The sequence below is a fragment of the Pagrus pagrus genome (assembly GCF_965226575.1).
Source record: "Pagrus pagrus genome assembly, chromosome: 15".
Classification (NCBI taxonomy): domain Eukaryota; kingdom Metazoa; phylum Chordata; class Actinopteri; order Spariformes; family Sparidae; genus Pagrus; species Pagrus pagrus.
This window is the reverse complement of record NC_140199.1, coordinates 1,467,473-1,489,240: the sequence shown is the minus strand read 5'-3', so window position 1 is coordinate 1,489,240 and position 21,768 is coordinate 1,467,473. Positions and strand designations below refer to the sequence as shown.

Sequence of the window (21,768 nt, the reverse complement as noted above, 5' to 3'; positions counted from 1 at the left end):
ATCCCTGTCTCTTTTCCCTCTTTCCTCTCGTTCTCAGCCTCCCCCCCCCCCCCCCCTCTCTCTCTCTCTCTCTTTCTTTCTCAATCTGTATTCATCTCAGTGTCACTCGCCCAGGACCCCTCTCGGCTCTCAGGGGGCCTCGTCGAGTTGCTTGACAAACAAAAATGTCCATTCATTGCCCGTTCAAATGAGCAACCACATATCCACCGCACACACACACACACACACACACACACACACACACACACAAACACACACACACACACACACACACACTTGAATCTGTCTCACTTCCTGTCGTCCCTCTTGTACTTCTTTATTTTAAACCCTGCCGACTGTCTGAACAGTCACAACGCTCACAACACACATCTACATTCAGACGCTTCGTTCCCTCGGCTGCGTTACAACAGTTAATTAATTGTAAATAAAGTTGTTTCTGTTGTATCTAAAAGTAGCTGGAACTGTCGGTATCTTTAAATGTATAGAAAAATCTATTTTTTCTTTTTTTACTATTTGATTCTCTTTAATAACTTTATTTACTTTAAAATCTGTGTTTTAATTTTTGTTTTAAAAAAATATCTTTGTTGGCATGTCGCTTAAATATACAGAAACAAAATATGTGTCATGGTTGTACACATTTAGTTTTGTCTTGATCTATTTATCTTTTCTTCTTCCTTACATTGGATTTCAGATTGATCTGTTTTGCTGCTCAAATGATGTCAAAACAGATAACATGTTTCAAAATTTAGAGTTTCACAAACTATCTTATAAACTTAACAATAGTAGCTAACATTTTTCAAAACTATCTCTCTTTTATTTCTATTTGTTTCTCTTTTATATATTATATATTTTTATTTGATATTTTTGTGTTTTTTAAAAACATTTTTTTGAATGTTCATCTATTTTAAAGCGTTTTCAAATGAACTTAATCATGTCGCTTAAATGTACGGAAACATAATATGTGGCATGGCTGTACACGTTTTGCTTTACCTTATTTTATTTTGCCTTTATCTATTTATCTTTTCTTCTATCTCATTTTGAATGTTATTACACTAACAGTATGTTTTAAACTTTAGACTAACGCATTTGTAATCTAATAGTTCGTCACAATTTTGCCAAACTAGCTCATAATCTTACCAATATATTTATATATTATTATTGATTGATTTATTTGCTATTCCTAAAGTGTCGGCCATGTTTTTCTGGCAGGATTGATCCTCCACATCGGGTCTTCTCCTCTGTCTGATGGGCCTGATGTGTACATCAGCTGATGAGGCTCAGCTCACTGTGACCCACCTCACTGATGATGTACAGATCTGTGGAACGACGCATGCGCAGCGCAGCCAAGACGAACGGGGCTGATGGGTACAGGAAGTCCAAAATGGCGATGGACGGAATGATGTCCACGTCTTCGGGTATGTCTTACCACAATGCCGGGGACTTCTACCCCAGAAAGTTCGGCCCGAAGCCGGACGTGGTGCCGTCCGGGGTGACGGAGAGGAAGGTGGGTCCGCTGGATAAACCGGACATGGTGTCGGTGGATGTCATCAACGTCAGTGATTCAGGTTTGTTATGCTAACAGGCTAACGGCTAACAACACGTAGTCAGACAGGCGGCGGTGCTAACGGAGCTAACAGCTGTTTCTCAGTCTGACTGTGAAGTTGGTCACTTTATTCCGCTGTTAGTTGAATTAAATGACATTCATGTTGTCTTAAACTGTCAGTGCGGACCACTTCACTGCTTTGTGTGTCCGTGTGTGTCGCTGAAGCTCGTGTGTTGCCGTTTGTGTGTCGCTAATCCAGCTAACAGTGAAGCTGCTGTCTGACAGTTTGAAGTGTGAATGAACAAACCTGTTCAAACAGCAGGTCTGACTGCAGCACGCGGCAGGTTTTCATGTGGCTCCGGAGGTTTTGTCCTGCAGTTTAGTTTTCATCCTCCAAAGACAGATCAGGTCAACAATTACACTTTATGGTTTAAATGATCAAGTGAGGTGAAAACGTCACTAGTCTTACTTGCCCACGTCATCATACTGTCTCTGGCAGAAGTGCAGAATCTGGGTCAAGACTTTAGTATTGACTTTTTAATGTTACATCACAATATTCATATACATGGTGTTACTAGTTAAAGCTCAGCCGTTAAAAGGTTGAATTTGACCTTTTTATCAAGACACACAGGTAAACATTTTAATTAGGGAGGCACGCTGTATATCGGACAAAGAGTGGAAAATTTATATTATCCGTTATCGGCAAATAAAGAAATTATAGCCGATAAGACAACGTCCAATTCCTTTTTCGTTGACATAACAAGTGCAGCATCTACTCACAGTAGGTGGTCGAGTTGCACCTTTAAAGTTGTTTTGTGAGCAGCCAATAAACACAGAGAAACGTCAAACTGCCGTAGACATGAGACACAGTGTCATCACTGGTGTGGACGACACGGGAACACAACACGAGGGAGGAAGTCTGATCACAGCTGTGGAAATATCAAGTAAACCATCTTTGCTCACTACATCTGAGCCTTTCTTACACTCAGGTGTGCATGAAAAAGCATAAAAATGTTGGTTTGTATTATTTTATTGGACTCGGCCATGAGAGACGGGTAATTATTGGCTGAAAATCATCCATATCGTGAATCCCTAATTTTTATGTCAGACAAATAAAACTGCATAGTTAAATAGAAATACTGCATTACCAGTGAGCTGAACTGTCTTTTTTTGTTCACGGCTTCCTCCATCAGCCCTCATTGTCTCACTCTGGTGTTAATTACTGGCGCCAACCTCAAACATTTAGTATCTGTCCGTAGTTTCTGAAAACATTAACAGAGAAACGACTTATTAATAAAATAGAAAAACCCTCACTGAGATGCACTTTTATTGTCTTACTGTACATGTCATGGTATATATGAAGTCATCCTGTGGCGTCGAGGGTCATCAGTGAAGGTGTGACAGTAGAGACGTGTTGAGTTGTTATCACCTGTTGATGGTTGAACCTGTTTTCCTCCACAGACGTCCACCTGCACAGGAAGAAGCATGAGCACGACACGTACGTCCTGGTGAGTGTCTCTGGCCGTTTTATCAGCTCGATGGCTTCTTTATCAATAAGATGAGTTTCAGTGTTGATCACCATCTTTAATTCCCTCACTACCACACCCGACACACTCAGAGCTCCTGCAGCCGGCAGCAGCAGAGAGATCGTTCCCATAGATGTTTCATGAATGAAGTTCTTCTGGTTGGACTGAAGTTTTCTTTCTTTTCTCTTTGAGAAGATTAAGAGGGATGTTCACTGTCGTCTGGAACTTTTGTTGCAGAAAAGACTGATGATGGTCTTTAATCCACCTTGTTTTTGTTGTAAAGATTAATGTTCCTGTTGAGATTTCACTCTTTGACACAAGATCACCACGGGACTGTGGACAGACCGGTCTTTATAAATCCAGACATTAGTGCTGAAACCTGAGACTTACTGTTGTTGTGATTGTCTCTCCTTCAACTTGTCCGTCTTCATGTCGCACTGAAACTGCTTAACAACAGTCCTAGTTTACTTTCTTTGTCTTAGAAGTTGTTAATATAATATATGAACATGAAGGAAAAAGACGCATAAACATCGTGTTAAAGATCTCCACCGGCTTTATCTGAGAGAGACTCTGATTACATGTTAGATTACATCTGATTAATCACAGCTCTGCCTGATCTCACATCAACACCACATCAGGCTCAGCAGCAGTCATGTAGTGTGTCTTTGTCCTCGTAGTTTGATCTACAGATGTTAAACTGTTTAATAAGTTTTTTTTTTTTTTATTAATTAGCAGTTTATTGATCAGGAAAGAGCAAACTGAGACAGGGTTTCATTTCTTATCCCGTCCCTGTTCACATCTTTAAAACTGTCTGGACCAGTACGACAGTGTTTTTCATTTTCTTTTTGCCACAATGAGGACTTTTTGGACGAATAGGATCAGTCAGATCTTTGTATTACGATGCCAGAAATGTTTTAAAAAGTTTTTCAAGATAATAATTTGTTGACAAGGGAAAAGTGCATCCTGGAGCTGACATAAATTAAATTTTAGATATTAAATATTAGGAATAAAAATATTAGATTTTGCCAAATACTTTGACATGAATTGATTATTTATTTTTCTAAGACTTTAACCGGTTTTCATTTTAATGGAAAAACATTGTATAAGATTTCTTTTATACTTAATTTTTACTAAATACTTTGAAACGATACTTCTACTTTAGCAGAGCTTAATTTATGACTGTTTGCATTTTCATGGTGGAACATTTTAAAGTGGATCCACGATTGTATACTTACATTTTATTACTTAATTTGAAATGATACTTTTACTTTCAGTCGAGCTTTTTGTTTGAAAATCACCTGTTCTTCTACCTGAGCATGTTCGACCTGGTTTAACTCAGTTTTAACATAATTTCATTGACACTTGTTCAGCTTAAAACTGTTTTTATGAAGTAAAGAATCTGTTGTGTTGTTATTGAATCCCTAAAGAGAATAATCATCACCTGCAGAAATGTTAGATTGTTGTTCTTCTGCAGCTTCTCCGCCACTTGGTGGCAGCGTAGTTCACACTTTCCCTCCTGCTCTGAGGAACCTGATTATCATTCATGAGAACTGAACACAATGATTTCAGCTGGCATTTTATTTTATTGCACAGTCTTTCTGTATCAAACAAAGTATTGTAATTTTTTCTTATGTTAAAAGTACTTTTTGATAATTATCATCTTGTGTTTGATCTGCAGGGCACCATTCATCCATTCAGGAAGACGCACAGATCCGTCTTTGGAAAACTCCTGCAAGAGTTCAGACTGGTCTCCTCAGACAGACGGGTGAGTGCGTGTGAAACACAACACTGTGATATTTGTGTCAGCTGTGGTGTTTTTTACTTCATGTTTGTGATCATCTAAACGTCGTCTTGGTGTCGCTCAGTCGTCAGCGCCTCACGTTCTAATCTCATTCTGCTGTAAGCTGGTTAGACTCTGTGTCTTCTACACGGACTCAAACCCAAACACCTCCAGTAATCCTGTTTTCCTATCAGGTCACTGTGTTCCAGTGAAAGCAGCAGGGATGATGCTCTAATAGTAAAACACCATCAGCCACCAGCTGATCGCTGGTCTGGTCCACTTTGTCTGGACTGCAGTGACTCTATTCTATATTTTTATTACATTTATTGTTGCTGGTTTAAGTTTACGAGGTGCTTTGATGTCTCATTCGGGCCATTTATCCCCTGTTGTCTTTAATTTTTAATCGCTGCTTCTGTCACCTCAGATCCACGTCAGTTACAAACCCAATAATAATAATTGCTCTTGTAAAAATGTCGAGTTGTTGAGCAGCATTACTGACCCAGATGCGAAATCACCCGCAGCGTGTGCGTATTTGCTTTATTGAGCATGGTGACCGCTCGTGCTGCATTCGATACGTGGTTGGTACACTTGTACTGCAGTAAGGAAAGTTCCTGCTCCTGTTCCTGTTCCTGCTCCTGCAGGCTGTGATCTGGTCTGATGAACGTAAATTAATTATTCCAACAACTCTGAACTCACCTCCTGGAAACAGAGAGCAACAACAGAGTTTGTCCTAATTTCCCTCTCAAAAACATGTTTAGTTGAAACACTGAAAAGATTTTTTTTTTCTAAAATTAGAGTAAAAAACACAAAAGTAGTAGTGTCGCGTCACAACAAAACAGGGACAGATGTAGGTTAAGATGAAAATACTTCCAAACAACACTGGAGACATGATAATGAATGTGATCAGACATGATTGTTTTGCTGTGTGTGTGTGTGTGTGTGTGTGTGTGTCAGCGTTATTGTACTATAATCCACTTTGAGCACACACTGGCGGGGGGTCCTGCTTCCCCATAGAGCCTTGGATTGGATTACACGGTGTCGTACACGGCTTAGAGGCCAAACATAGTTCAAACCGGCGAAAGTTGAGATGTGCTTCCTCAGCGCCTCGCCGGCCTCGTCCCACGTCTCCTCTTACCTTTTGTGTTGTGAAATAAACCAAAGACTTGTCTACATCTGATTTCCGCTTCACTTTGACTGATGCAGGAGTTTTTACAAGCCGATACAGCAGAGTCGACATCTTTACACCAGAAATATTAGATGAACCCAGTGTTTTCTCTCGCGTTGACAACCATCTGAAACAACATTTAATCCATTATGAAAAACACAGAGCCTCTTAATGAAGTGTGTGCTGGATTGCTGAGCTCTGGAAACTTCCTCTCCACACACCTTTTAGACACGCGTCATCAAGAAGCTGATCATTTGATTAGCACGCCCATGTTGCACACTGATTGGTCAGTTGTGAGGAAGTGAGCCAGAGTACGTAGACTTCGATCGCGAGTCCAGAGAGAGCGATTTCAGTTTTTGTATAAGTCACGCAATTTGAGGCAAGACTCTTTTCAGCTCCTAAAGATCAACTTTTTGTTTTTAAAGGTTTTGATGACTTGACGATGAACGAGGTGAAATCATCAAAACAACAATTATGAATTCTTGGACCCAAAAAGTCCCAGAAGCCGTGATCTGTGCAGCGTTGCAGGCGTAACCTTTTTAAAAGCTGTACATATTATACAGAAGAAGCTAAAAGATGTTTTCATGAGGGGCAACAATTATTTTATAATTGCCCTGTTTAAATCCAAAGTGAGCCCTCTTCCTTCTTATTAATAGAGGAAACTTTGGTTTGGATAATCGATCATAAGAAAATGTGAACCCTCTTCACGAACAAATCAATATAGGATCTTTGAAAAAAATAAGTAAACCAACCTCTTTCCTCGGGTCCCAGTCAGCTGATCATCTTCATCACACTGTAAGTGACGCTGCAGGCTAATGCTAAGCTATGTTTTGTTTTTTCGCTTCAGACAGACGCAAGAAGAAAGATCCTGCTTTTGATTTCAGGGATCGAGACTGAAATCTCATCTCGATCAATTCTTGATTTGGATTCAAAATCTTGACGCCCTTATTTAGTATTTTTCCTCCATAAATTTAGGAGACAGATTTGAAAACTTGTGGTCAGAGGCAGAGAAACCCTGATTTTTTTGTTACGTACATCATTCGAACTCCAACAACACAAAGTCCTACACCTCCTGTAATGCAGCCGAGCTGCGTCTGTTTATTAGACAGTAAACTCTATAAATAACTTCACAGAGTTACAGAGGCTGTTTATTACTACGTGTTCATGAAGCTGGGCGCTGGTGTTCGAGCCCGTCGGCCTCTGCGGCTGTAACAAAATGTTCTGATAGAAGTGGAGCAGGGACACGAGGCCGTCAGCAGAGGAAAGACATGACTGGAGGACAGGAGAGTGAGAGGACCAGGCGTCATCTCACTTCTGCTCTAACAACCCAGTCGGAAACTCCTCTGTCCGTGTTAACAGGCCGCCGCTGCCGCCGATTCATTATGTAAGTAGGTTTATTTTGAGAGGAGAACACGGCCGCCCCGGAGATACAGAGCCCTGACGGCTCCCGTCTGAGAGGGAGGGGACGGGTTCTGGATTTTCATTGAGTCCCGGCAGGTCGTGACGGCGGCAAAAAACATACTTCAGCCCGTTATCATGAACCTGACTTCTCCTTCCTGCTCTGCTTCAGAGGCTGATATGAGTCACGCCTCTGCTCACCACGATGACACACATTTGCTCGGCGCTGCCCGATGATGCAGCAGCGTGGCACGATGGCGCTCAGCAGTGATGTAATCAGTCCTGGCGGAGGCAGGAGCTCCTTATTTTTATTACAGTACCTGGTGACTGAGCCGCTGTACGGCCGCCGCGGCCCCCGTCACTCCAATGTCACATGCAACCTCGATACGTCGGCACGCCGTGATGCCGCCGGACAGCCGGGCGCCGCCGCTGACGGACAGACGAGGGCAGCAGAGCGTCAGGATTTAACAACTGCGTTCCTCCTCCAGGCGGAGTGCATGTGTACGCGAAGGGGGGAGGGGTGGGGAATGTTTTGGACCAAGCGCTGTCTCTCTGTTTGCATACACAGACACATGCACGCATGCACGCACACACACACACACACACACACACACACACACACACACGCACACACTGTGGGTCTCCCATGCCTGTCGCTGGCTAGTGCTGTCACCAGACGCCCCAGTGCTGTCATAACACTGCACACCACAGTAATTGTAGATTTCACAGCACTCGGCGCTCCCCACCACGGCATATGACTCCAACACAAAGTGACAGGCCAGGACACACACACACACACACACACACACACACACACACACACACACACACACACGTTGCCTTGTTCCATTTCTTGTTTCTCTCCCCACACACGCACACAAACACTCTCTCTCTTTCTGCTCAGAGGGCGAGTTTAGACTCAAGGTTTTATTTTTTTGCGCTTCATTGAAAATTCTGCTGAATTTCCACCGAGGCAGGCGGAGTGAGAGCAGCTGAATGGGCTCAGAGACAGAACTGAACCATCGAGAAAAAAACTAAACACTTAAACAACCTCTGTTAACGTTTTCTTTAAAGGAACAGTTCACCCAAAGATGAAATTACCAGTCATCACAGTAAAACTCAGTCATGAAGTAGCTGGAGACCCAAACCAAAGATAAAATGGCTTCTCACAGCTCGTCAGGTGTAATCCAAGTCTCCAGAAGCTCCGAGATCACAAACTGATTACATTTTTTACGTTTTAAAACAAGTCCCCAGCTACTTCAGTTGTTTAGGAGAACACTGTTGTTTTGTGCACTGCTGGTTGGTTTGTCGGCTCGATTACAAAAAAAAACTATTAACGGATTTCCATGAAACTGGGATGGAGGATGGATCTCGTCCCAGAACCGATCAAATCCAGGATTTTTTATTTCTGATTTCCTTTAACGTTGCATGATTCAGTGAATTTCTCAGGGAACAACACATGGATCGTGGTGTAGTGTCCCCTCTGGTTGCTGCCCCTTGTTGCCCTTCTGCCTCTCTCCTTCTGCATCATGAGCTGCCTCAGTGGGGGAGGGGTGAGCCCATGTAAGACCTTTAAAGACGAGGCAGCCGTCTGCAAAAAGCTGCGTAAATTATTGAAGGAGCTGAGAGATAATTAATGAAAGGATTTTAATTACACAGAACAATATTTGTGTTTCTTAATTGACTTTGTTTTTGCAGCTCAGGAGAAACATTTAAATAAACAGATCCTTTAGCATTTTTCCCCCAAATGTAGACTCATAGTAAACCGTCATGTTCCTGCTGATCAGCGCTGCTCGTCCTCTCTCAGCCTGTTTTCTGCTCTCACGTCCTCTCATGGTGACCTCCCCCTGAGCTGCTGTTTGTGGTGCTGATTCAGACCGTAGTGACCATGTTAGGCCCGCCCAGCCAGTCCTCGTTCAGTCGGGAGAATTCACCCAAATCCCGGACGAAGCAGGTCAACCGCAGGGCAGGAAGCTCACTGTCCATCCAGCAGCCAAAACCCAGCAGCTCCCAGTCAGTTTGTAGGTTTGGATTTGGATTAGACGGGCGGCTGGTCACCTGCCAGAGCGTCTGCGACAGGACGCTGACTGACAGTCGGGGGAACCCTGCTGGTTAGAAGTCCGACTGAGCCTGTTTTACATCTCCTGTGGCTCTGGAGGAGCTCTGTGTCACTAAGTTATCTACGTCTGAGCTCTTAATTCAAGAGAAAACTGGACACGGGGAGCTCGAGGCTCCTAAAAAGTGAAAGATACAGTGTTTTTGGACTGGAGCTGCTATTACTGGTTATTTTTATCATCCATGAAGTATCTGGTTGTTTAAATCAATCAATCGATTAATCATTCGGTCAAAAAAATGTCAAAAACATGCTGATCATAAAATCTTGCATTTAAATTTATTTTTTTGAGTTTTAGAAAGAACATGTCAGTGCAAATTATGTCAGAATGTAATTTAAATATGTACATTAATAAAAAAATAAGTTCAACCAACTAATATTTCTGGTGCCAACTAACGAACGCAGCAACATTTAACCGACCAGTCGAGTGAATCGTCTCTTGTGAGTTTCTTGACTTTATGAAAGTAAAGTACCTTCGATCAGACGCACTCTGATGTGGGTTTTAAAACTCTATGATGTTTTAAAATCATTAAAAAGTAGTAAAGTGCTTCTGTGCTACAGTTTAAGGGTATAGGGATGTTTAATGAACAAAACCACCCCGCAGAGTTTTAAATGTAACGTTTAATTTCTTGTCCTTCTGTCATACCTGTGATCAGACGTGTTCACCTGGAAACTGACTGTTAAATCTGGCCTTTTAATTTTCTTTAGTTCCTTTTCTTACTGAAAAAGGTTTTTGTGACGTTTGTCGTTCTGTTTTAAATGAACTAAATTAGTTTTATTCATTTGTTCACGTTGTTCCACTGTTACCTGATCGTGACCGGGGAAAACGATGCCTCTTCCTGTTTCGGTTGCACGATGGCAGACGCACTTCCTTTGTGCCGTATTGTCACCTGTGTTTTGGTCTGTGTGTGGGAATACTGCAGCAAGACGTGATTATACTTTATGATGTGCACAGAATGAGATCCCGTCACCCCGTGTGCATAATGAATGAGCCGTGTTGGGCCGTGACCCAGAGGTTGAGCCTCTCTGCTCCCGCTCCTCGTCTTTAACAGCTATTGTGTTTGTTTGTTGTCGTCCTCAGTCGTGGAGGATCCTGCTGTTCGGGGCTCTCAACCTGCTGTGTACCGGCTGTCTGCTGATGTGGTGCAGCTCCACCAACAGCATGGGTGAGCACACACACACACTCCTACACACACACACACACACACACACATAAAACAAACACAGTGACAGAGGGAGATGCAGATAGACACATGCAAACTGACACACACACAGACTGACAGACACACACAGAGAAAAAAACACTCTGAGCCTCGGACACAGACATTAACTGTTGGAGATACCTGTCTACACACAGTAAACACAGATTGACAGTTACACACACACATTCACAAGTGTGTGTGTGCGCTGCATCTTTACACACACACACACACACACACACTGTGAGGAAGTCTTTAGGAAGTGTGTTAGCAAAGCCGTCTCACCAGAGGGGTTCAGACTGATCCTACTGCTGCTGGTGTGTGTGTGTGTGTGTGTGTGTGTGTGTGTGTGTGTGTGTGTGTGTGTGTGTGTGTGTGTGTGTGTGTGTGTCTGTGTGTGTGTGTGTGTGTTTGAGGGGGTCACCTCAGTCAAAATATGGCACTTTAAAGGGCACGTTGAAGAAACGGAGTCTTCACAGCGTCTGTTTTTAGCCTCCGGTGCTACAACACAGAGAACACATCTGTCATATTTTGACGAGCACATTTTTTTCCTCCTTCTCAAACGCAGCCGCAGCCGAGCAGAGCTGCGTCTGCCGACAGCAGAGGAGCATCTTAAAGGAGATGTTTCCGGTCTTAGTTCTTCTCCTGTTTGTTGTTTGTCTCCGTCACAGGTCGTGATCCCCTGTAGCAGTTAGCAGGTTAGCAGTCACATCATTATTTGGGTCATAATCGTCTGTTTCATTGTCGTCTTCCTCCTCGAAGTACCTGCTGTACTCACCATCAACGTCGTCGGCCATTGTTACTGTTTGAAGCGTACCTTTAGATACTTTTGAGTCTGCATGGAGGCTATAAAGACACGCAGAGAGCACTGAAAACACCAAATCCCATAATGCATTTTGCTGCCCACACTTTCATTTCATCAGCCACGATGACATAATCGAAAACATGCACACGTGGCACCTGGTCTTAAAGTCATATTGTGTACGTCTGCATGTTGCATCCAGTCTTAACGGGTTAAAACCGGAGAAAGACGGATAAGAATATCCAAAGTCTACAAGACAGCGTTTGTTCCCTAATGGCTAGCATGATGCTAACATGGCGCTGTGAAGTTACAGCTGACTATGAACATGCTGACATATCAAATATTTACTAATTTAACGTCAGCTGTAGTTAATAACTTCATAATGATGAGCAAACTGCTTTAGTCTTTACTTTAGTGTCCTGTGTTGAGTCCGAACACTGTTGCAGATATTGTCTTTTCGCCCTGGAAGCATTGAAGTGCTGAGAGTTTTGGGCTTGAAAGATTCTGAATATTTGCATGAAATATTGTTCGCCAGCAGCTTGAATAAATACCAGCCTTGTCCTAACTGTGTGTGTGTGTGTGTGTGTGTGTGTGTGTGTGTGTGTGTGTGTGTGTGTGTGTGAGCAGAGCAGCAGCACTTAAAACCATTTCTCTGCCTCAGCTGAGCTGTCCGCTGGCTTTGCTCTGAACGTTGTGACGAGCTTTATAGTTCAGGCACTAAAACACGCTCAGACACACTCACAAAATTCAGTTACCGTACCGTGAGAGGTGCTTACAGGTGTGTGTGTGTGTGTGTGTGTGTCTGTGTGTGTGTGTTAGGGAGCAGAGTGCAGATTTTAAAGGTTAAAGAGGACGAATAATGAAATACTTAGGCCTGATCAGATTCATGCTTTAGACTCAGTCGTTAATGTATATGTTGGATTAGGTGTGATTTAGCTCGAGGTCGAGGGCTTAAAGAGTAATCAGAAGACTGTGTAGACGGTTTGGGTGTCGATGTGACACACACAGATGTGTAGTGAACATCTGTACGGTAAGACGGAGTGTTTATGGTCAGAGAGGCTCGTGTCTGCCACCAACATTAAATCCTCTCAGGGATCCCATCACTCAGGAAAATGCTGCCATGAAAAGAACAACATGCAACCTTATCCCCGCTCTGCCTGCAGATACTGCAGCATAAGCCCCACACACACACACACACACACACACACACACACACACACACACACACACACACACACACACACAGACACACGTACAGCGGCGGCGTCGGGTGTCGTGCAGACAGGAAGCGGAGGACAGGTATCGAACAAACACGGGGAAGGCGACACCGCCGTCGATACTCGGCCCCCGATGAGAACAACAGGAGCAGACAGCGGCCCGGTCTCAATACTGTCAGTCAGATTCCTCGTCATGGATAAAGTCTCCTCCAATCACAGCGTCAGGAAATGCAGCCGCCACACACTCAGACTGGAAGTAACTAAGTACATCTGCAACTTAACTTTTCCTTCACTACGTTCATGACAGCTGGAGTCACTGGACACTTTACTCCGTAAACTCCCCAAAGTGTCCGATAGTTTCCTCATATTTCCAGATTTCCTTCCAGCTCACTGCTGATATTAACACTGTGAACTTGAGAGTTTGGGGTGTGTAGTGTGTGGAGTGTGTGTAGTGTGTGGAGTGTGTGTAGTGTGTGGAGTGTGTGGAGTGTGTGGAGTGTGTGTGGAGTGTATGGAGTGTATCCTTCTGATGACCTGTTCTGTTTAAAGCTGCAACGATTACTTGATTAATTGAATGGCGGTTTTAATAATCAGTAAATCAGTTTGAGTCATTAAGCCAGTGACTCCTCTGTGACAGCGAATATCTTTGGGTTTGTGGATGAAACACTGATCAACCGTTTTTACAATTTTCTCTTTCTATTTTTAGACAAATAATTTATTAATTAATGAAGGAAATAATCCACAGATTAATCGACAATTAAAATAATCATCAGTTGCAGCTCTTGTTCAGTTTGTGGTGAGTATTTATGTCTCCAGAAAGTGCTGACAGGGCGTCACGTTATGTGAAATCTAAAAAGAAAGAAAGAAAGAAACAAAGATAATTAATGGAGGCAGGAAATTTATAGTTTAACAATAAACTTTATTGTCTAAAATGACACCAGTGCATTAAAAGTGCAGCAGGACGACACGTCGTACGTTTATCTTGAGATGACTGGAGGACTCAGGTTAATGAACTGAGCTGTTTCTCACTCGTTCACCCTCAACCTGACCGACTGAACACAGTCTGTGTGCTTATATATCTTAGTGTGTGTGTGTGTGTGTGTGTGTGTGTGTGTGTGTGTGTGTGTGTGTGTGTGTGCTCGTATGAGGGCCAATGAGCTCTCCTCACAAAGACCCTGATGATGCACATTAGAGCGTTCAGTGTTTGTCTTCCACCTCATTAGACGCCACTCACACATACATTTACAGTGTGTGTTTCTATTCATATACCTCACACACACACACACACACACACACACACACACACACACACACACACACACACACACGGATAGCTTCCTCACAAGCCCATACCTACAGACTTGTATTAGAAATCAGCCTTTAATGTTGATTTCTGTTAACATTTTCTCAAGCAGGAGATGTTCCTGTACGGGTCAAAATTCAGAATAATTACACGCTGGTAACAAAATCTAATGCTTCATTTGCAGACATTTTAAAAGGATTTTATTCAGTTTACTCTAAAATAACTAAACTCGCCTCTAATTCAGTTTTAATCTGCAGCGTCTGTTGTTTTATTTAAACCGCTGCGTGTCGCTCAGTTGGAACGTTGTGTGCGTTTGAAAAATGTGTACATCCGATGCCTCGAGTGCATTTCCGCCTTTACTTTAAATGAAGCATAACCCACATATAAGGCTGTACACACACACACACACACACACACACACACACACACACACACACACACACACACACACACACACACACACGTCCCTGTTGACCCTGCCTTTGCAAGTCTAATACCATGTTCTAGAGCAACTGCCACACTGACAGAGCCTCATATGTACATATTGTACATGGCTGCACTCTACTGCACACACACACACACACACACACACACACACACACACACACACACACACACACACACACACACACACACACACACACACGGCCGTGGCCCCATTAGCTCATGACTTACGGCTTAACAGACGTGTAAATACACACTATTCCATATAGACGTACATATGCACACACACACACACTCCCCCCTGCAATCTGGTCCAATGCTCTCATCTTGGCTGTCAGCCTGTTTGCAAACACACACACACACACACACACACACACACACACACACACACACACACACACACACGCAGACGGCGGTATAGACTCCATACATGCCTTCCTTGTGCTCTGAGGCGGTTAACCCTCAGTCGACCTGTGAAGCTGCCCAAAGAGATAATCAGACTGCAGCTTATCCAGACGCACTGTGTCATTTCCCGTGTGTGTGTGTGTGTTTGTGTACGTATGTGAGCTAAGAGAACATGCGACCAGATTGCGCTGTCTGTGTGTGTGTCTGTGTGTGTGTGTGTGTCTGTGTCTGTGTGTGTGTGTGTGTGTGTGTGTGTGTGTGTGTGTGTGTGTGTGTGTGTGTGTGTGTGTGTGTGTGTGTGTGTATCAGTTCCAGTCCACTGACTCTGGTGCAACATGCTTCAGACATTATTTATGTGTTTGTGTTAAAAGTTTGGTGAAGTGAATAAAGACGCTCAGAAACTAACGACGTTGTTTCTTACAAGCAGAACGTGAGGAACTTTTTATTTCTCTACTTTACATGAGAAGCAGCTCATTGGTCATTGATTGACCAATCAGAAAAGGCTTTTGCAGGTTGTCAGTCTGGGGGTTATGAAGGACAATGCAATCATCCTCAGAACGTTTGACCGGTTGCTGGGACGTCCGATGTTAATGCAAATCTGAGCTTCTTAAAGCTGCATTGATCATTTTCGCCACTGGGGTGCAGCAGCGCATGCTCAAACTGCAAATGCATATTATCACCCTTTGTGAAGTTGTTGTGGTGCACATCGTAGCCAACAGCTGCATATTTAAGCAATATTATATTATAGATGTTGCAGTTGAACTGCGACCAACTAAATAAAAGGCATAAAGAAATTGTTGTGGGGGAATTAACTCTCAAATATAAAACCTTCTTGCGAGGGTCATCTACATTTCCAATAACTCGACAACACTCAGTCACATCAGTAGATCCCTTTACTGGTGTTTGGAGCACGTTTGGCCGCGTCGAGTCAAACCGAGCTGCACCGATTTGCTTTTTCATCTCCAGTTTTGCCGAGCCGAGCCGGTGATGGACCCGCTATTGTGCTATCTTTTTTTTTTCCACGGACAAATTTAGCTGCGACATCTGTGAACTTCTGACATCATGGCTGAAATTTTTTTTCCAATAAGAGGTAGAAATTCACAACATGTTTTTATCTGAGGAAATATTCTGCTTCAGTCTGTATTTGTTGGCCTTTCAGCAGCATCATTGTCACTGTGGTGATGTTAGGATACAACCTAAACTGAGACAATACAGAAGCTGTTCAGCTTCACTTTGAACCCTGCGATACTTTAATTGACTCGGTGGTGATCATCCTCTGTTTCACTGTAGCTGACTCAGCACATCAGGCGACAACCAGCAGCTGTGTGTGTTTGTGCACATACAGGTCGGGTTGTGCGTCCGTGTGTGTGTGTTATTGCTGTTTAAGCAGAGTTGTTGTTGCACTGTTGCTGAAACATAAGCTGATGATGAATCTACAGAACTGTGTGTGTGTGTGTGTGTGTGTGTGTGTGTGTGTTTGTGTGTGTTTGTGTGTTTGCAGTCAGTCTTTTCCTCCCGTATCAAATTGTGCAGCGGACGACTGGATCAACTTTCAGCTTTTTACCAAAGTAAAGACATCAGCTTTTTGTCCCACCGGACACACACACACACACACACACACACACACACACACACACACACACACACACACACACACACACACACCTCAGCTCTGTCTTTCACCTTACCTCACCCCTCTCTCTCTCTCTCACCTGTATCTCACCCTCGTCTGTCTCCCCACACTCGTTGACCCCACCCTCCTGTCCTGTCGCCTCCTCTCGTCCCAGCTGACGGACGGACGGACTGTCCTCCGCCTACACATCCTCTGTGTGCGTCTGTACATTTGAACCTGTCCAGATTAGTCAAACCTCAGGTGTGGACAGGACACAGTATAGGTACAGGGGAAGTGTACAGAGACACTCTGTGCACCCTGAAAGTAGTAATCATGTGTCAGGATGCAGCAAACACAGATGTGCCGCTGTTACTGTGTCGAGTCTTGATCTGTAGAGATGCCCTGAATGTCCTAAAATCTTTAGATGTCCTAAATGTCCACTTAAAATGTCCGACAATGGGTCTGGGTTCTTATGGGTTAAAGAGATAGATGGCTACGTAGCATTATGTGTGTTTAACTGCCATATTTCTTTAGAGGCCATATGTTCAAATTTAAATAATTTATTCACCTCTCACAGACCCAGACAGCCACCGCCGGCTAAAAATAGCTATTGTTCTGAATTGTTCAAGACATTTTGAACCACTACTCTGATCTTTATGCTTTGACTGCTGCTAAAACACATGTAAACTGGAGTTTGTCAGCCTTTCAGTGGCGTCTTGTTTCTGCATTCATTCATCAGCGGTTGTAGCCGAGCTACTTTTGCTGTTCACGCTCAAGAGATCATATATTTCTGTGAAAAAGTCGCTTTTCTCAATGTTTTGTTATGATTTAATAACCTTTCTATTTACCCTCTGAACTTTTTAGGACACGTCTACACGGTCAGTAAATGAGACGTAGGAATGAACCTGATTTTCACTGAAAAAGGATAATGTCATAATAAATGTCTGTAACTCGCTGAGGAAAGGTCAGACGGAGACAAAAAACATCCACGTTCATCTTTTTAAATGAAAAAACTAAACTTTCTGAAGTTCACTGTAAAACTAAAATACATTTTGACTGGCGTTTCTTTTTAATTCTGGTAAATTCATCCATTGTGAGAACAATCAAATCTTAAATTGGGACTTTTCAGATTCTCCTAAATCGACAGATGTATGACAGTAATGCTGACTGTAGGAAGAACAAAATAAAAGTCCAGCGCCAGAAAGATGTTTCTAGGAAAAAGTCAAGACTCACGTGCTTTTATAACAACAGCTTGACGGGCCTGATGCACACAAGGAGAAACAATAATACCAGAAGAGAGTCGCTGATCCTGCTTCTGATTCTCGATTTAGAAATTGAAATTGTGACACCGCTAATAATTATTATTAAAAGATTTCATATGAGCGATACAGACTCCAAACCATAAAAAGTTGCTGCAGGAAAAGTCGTCTTATTTCTGTCTTCCTTCACTCGTCTCCTCGTCTTCAGTGGGACGGACTAGGATGCAAGGAACAATGCAAGGTGACAATTAAAGGGATAGTTCGTATCCAGTTAATGTCTACATCCAGCCGTCATCACACGCTGAGTCGTTAATAATTACACCAAGAGGGAATTTCTTGAATCGTCTAATTGTTTCATTTAGAGGAAAGGGTTAGGAAAGTATTTAACGTTTCCCCCAAATTGTGTCTATTTGCCTGCCTGTGTGTGTGTGTGTGTGTGTGTGTGTGTGTGTGTGTGTGTGTGTGTGTGTGTGTGTGTGTGTGTGTGTGTGTGTGTGTGTGTGTGTGTGTGTGTGTGTGTGTGTGTGTGTGTGTGTGTGAGAGAGAGAGAGAGTGTGTGTGAGTGTCTCCAGCTGTTTTTTGGCCCAGAGCAGCACCGAGAAACCAGGTCAAGTGTCTGTTCCACAGACGAATAAACAAACCTCTTCCTCCTCCTCCTCCTCCTCCTCCTCCTCCTCTTCATCACAGATAGTGATAAGAGAGTGTTTGTGTCACAAGAAGAGAGACGGCGACGTAAAGAGAGATGATTTTGTTGCAGACGATACACAAACCAAAACGACATCTCTGACAGAATTTGAAGCTCCAGTAACCAATTAAATGTGTCTGTGAATAGAAACACACTCGGGTTCAGGTGAAACTGTTTCAGGGAGGCGTGCAGCCTCGCCTCGTTCATTTAGGTAGGTGTGGTGGACAGAATAATGGAGACACCTGTCAGTACATGTTGTACACTGTGTCTTTGGACGAGTCGATGGACAGTAAGGAGTGAAACGTACGTCAGTCGCAGCCAAATGTCAGAATAATGTGAATATGAAACGGAGAGAAGACGTGACGTTGACTCAGTTTGTGTTTGAGTTGTTTTCTCATTTGTGTCTGAATTGTTGTGGTTTGTGTCGCTGCAGTGTTTGTGTGCATATCTATTAGTTTGTTTGCTTCTCATCCAGAGATGGTTCAGTGTGCACATGTGATCCGAGCTGTGTGTGTGTCTGTGTGTGTGTGTGTCTGTGTGTGTGTGTGAGTGTGTGTGAGTGAGTGTGTGTGTGTGAGTGTGTGTGTGTTGTCCCCAGGCCCTCAGTGTTCCTGTGTGTCAGAACACAGCTGGTGAAGCAGTTCGTCCCACGGGGGCCTTCAGTACAGCCAACACACACTCGCTGTAGCCCTGTGTGTGTGTGTGTGTGTGTGTGTGTGTGTGTGTCTTTGTGTGTGTCTGTGTGTGTGTGTGTGTGTGTGTGTGTGTGTGTGTGTGTGTGTGTGTGTGTGTGTGTGAGATCAGCTCGTCTCCCAAACAGCCACCACATCTGCTTTGCTCTCAGTTCGACTCGATCACCTAAACACACTGATGATGTCCGTGACTCTTCTCCCCTGGGATCACCTCCTTTAAAGGGACAATCCACCGCAAAGCAGCCGGGCTATTTTTACGGATTCACTATTTATTTATTTATTTATTTATTTATTAACATTTTGGATGTGTTTTTCTGTCTAAAAATGTCTAAAAATAGTGGAACATGTTTGATAATCTTCTTGAAAAACGTGGAGCTAACTGGAGATCGATCAATTTATGGGTTATCTGATATTATCAGATGATATTTACCCATTATAGATACATCAGTGTTGCCATTTATGGTGTCCGATATGCATAGAATTAAACTTAAAAAATAAATAAATTATATTTTAACTGAACGTAAGGCAGAAAAAAAATGCTTGTGATAGTTAATAATTAGTTGTTACGATAATTATGATACAGTATTTGTGGTTATCACAACGTCAGGGGCCTGCGATCAATATGAGATGATGTCATGCCCCTTCCACCTCTTTCTTCTGACCATAAAAGAAAATAACAACATATTAATAATTGTTAATAATTGTGACTCGTTAAATTAACTAAATCAACACACATAAAAAATGGCCTCACAACAGGAACTTTTATCAGAAGTATAACATTTTTCTCAGTCGTCCTGGAGACAATAATAAAATACATAAAGGTTTATCTTAAAGACGATGATACGGGTCCATGATTTCACTTTGCATCCATGATATCTGATCCTTAATCCTTAAATCAATCTCTGGACTTGACTTGATGTATTGTTACACCCCTCAGGCCGATAAATCAATATGAGAATATTTTTATAACATGATGTATTTGTGTAAACACGGTCAGAACCAGGCGCTCTGTGACTGACATGTATCGGCTGTGACTGACTGACATCGTCACCCTTGCAGAGCTGGACTTCTGATGTCAGGGAGTGTTTGAATGTCTCACTGCTTCACTGAGTTTCAGGTATTTAACACTTGACTCTACCTGTGATAGTAAAAAATAGATGAACAGTGCTGTCGTGTTGCTCCGACAGATGCTGCTGGAGTTCGATCACTGCAGGTCAGCTGCTCTGAGCTCGCACGACTCACAATGTTTGCAGCAGGACGACCGTTAACAAAGCAGCACTTAGTTTTCCTTAATGGCAGTTTTGTCCAACAGATGATGTTACATTGATTATCCTCAGTGGGGGGTCGCAGGGTGCAGGGTCAGGGCACACGGGGCATGAAGGAGGGGCAGGCAGTGTGTGTTTGGTTTAACATGTCAGCGCCAGCTGCCGCCCAAATCCCACGTGGAGATCTGAGAATCCCTCTGACTTCATAAATGGACGCAGCGGTCTGGTTTCATATCGACAGGAGCTTCTTGTCATATCTGAGGATGGCAAGCTGTGTGTGTGTGTGTGTGTGTGTGTGTGTGTGTGTGTGTGTGTGTGTGTGTGTGTGTGTGTGTGTGTGTGTGTGTGTGTGTGTGTGTGTGTGTGTGTGTGTGTGTGTGTGTGTGTGTGTGTGTGTGTGTGTGTGTGTGCGCGCGTGTGAACCATATGGACACAAGCTTGTTTGTGTGTGTGTTCCTTATGTTTCTTGTTTGCAAGGAAAGACGGTCTGTTGATGTTGTCCTTTCACACACTTCACGCTCAGTAGGGATGATGATGGCCGACATTAACCTGCTTCTCGTGGCCGATACTGAAAATATAACCGAGTATCTCACGTTTTTGTATTCTTTAGTAGTTTGCCTGAGAGTAAGACGGGCTCAGATGTGGCTCTACAAAGTCCTCTCGAAACCTTTGTGTAACATGTATCGTCTCCCTGTGAGGACGTGTCCACACTGATACGGATGTTTTTCTGGGTGAATATTTGTCTCCTCTCCACACAACCTTCATTTTACAAAATATCTCCGCACACACGAGGACCCAAAAACAATTCAAAAGTATATTTCTACAACCATATTTCAAAGTATGTCGACACAACACTTGTTAAGTCAATGAAAGCAGTTTGGCTTCATATTATCGGCTCCATGTATCAGAGGATATTTATACTGAGACTGATATTCAACCAATAATCTGAATTTCCTGATGTCAGGCCTGATAATTATCAGACTTCAGGTGTGTTGTGACTGAGGCTGGACAACAGGTCTTTGGGTGTAAAATCCCTCCCGGCTCCTGGACGTGCACGACAGTTAATGATGTGACTAACTAAATGTAATAATTATGATCTGGACTCGATGTGCTCGTGTGATCCTCTTGATTTAGTCGTTTGTACCCAGAACCGACTCGTGTGTGCAGCTCTGCATGTCTCTTGGGTTGGTGTCACGTGTGCGTGTGTGCGTGTGTTTGTTTGTGCATTCGTGTGTGTTTGCGTGTTAATATTAATAAACAGTGTTGTGATCACTCGTTTTGTGTAGATGCCCTGAGTAAGTGTGTGTGTCTGTCTGTCAGGTGTGTGTGTGTGTGTGTGTGTGTGTGTGTGTGTGTGTGT

At 43.1% G+C, this 21,768-nt stretch overlaps 1 protein-coding gene across 1 annotated transcript in view; it reads left to right on the top strand.

The window, feature by feature from the left end:
- The first annotated feature begins 1,364 nt into the window (after positions 1-1,364).
- The window catches only part of slc30a6 (solute carrier family 30 member 6), a 61,641-nt gene continuing 41,237 nt past the window's right edge, over positions 1,365-21,768 (top strand). The window contains exons 1-4 of the mRNA XM_084374998.1: positions 1,365-1,565; positions 3,005-3,051; positions 4,748-4,834; positions 10,607-10,691. Of these exons, the coding sequence (XP_084231124.1) occupies positions 1,382-1,565; positions 3,005-3,051; positions 4,748-4,834; positions 10,607-10,691 (403 nt within the window). The 5' untranslated portion in view covers positions 1,365-1,381. The remainder of the gene's footprint in view (positions 1,566-3,004; positions 3,052-4,747; positions 4,835-10,606; positions 10,692-21,768) is intronic.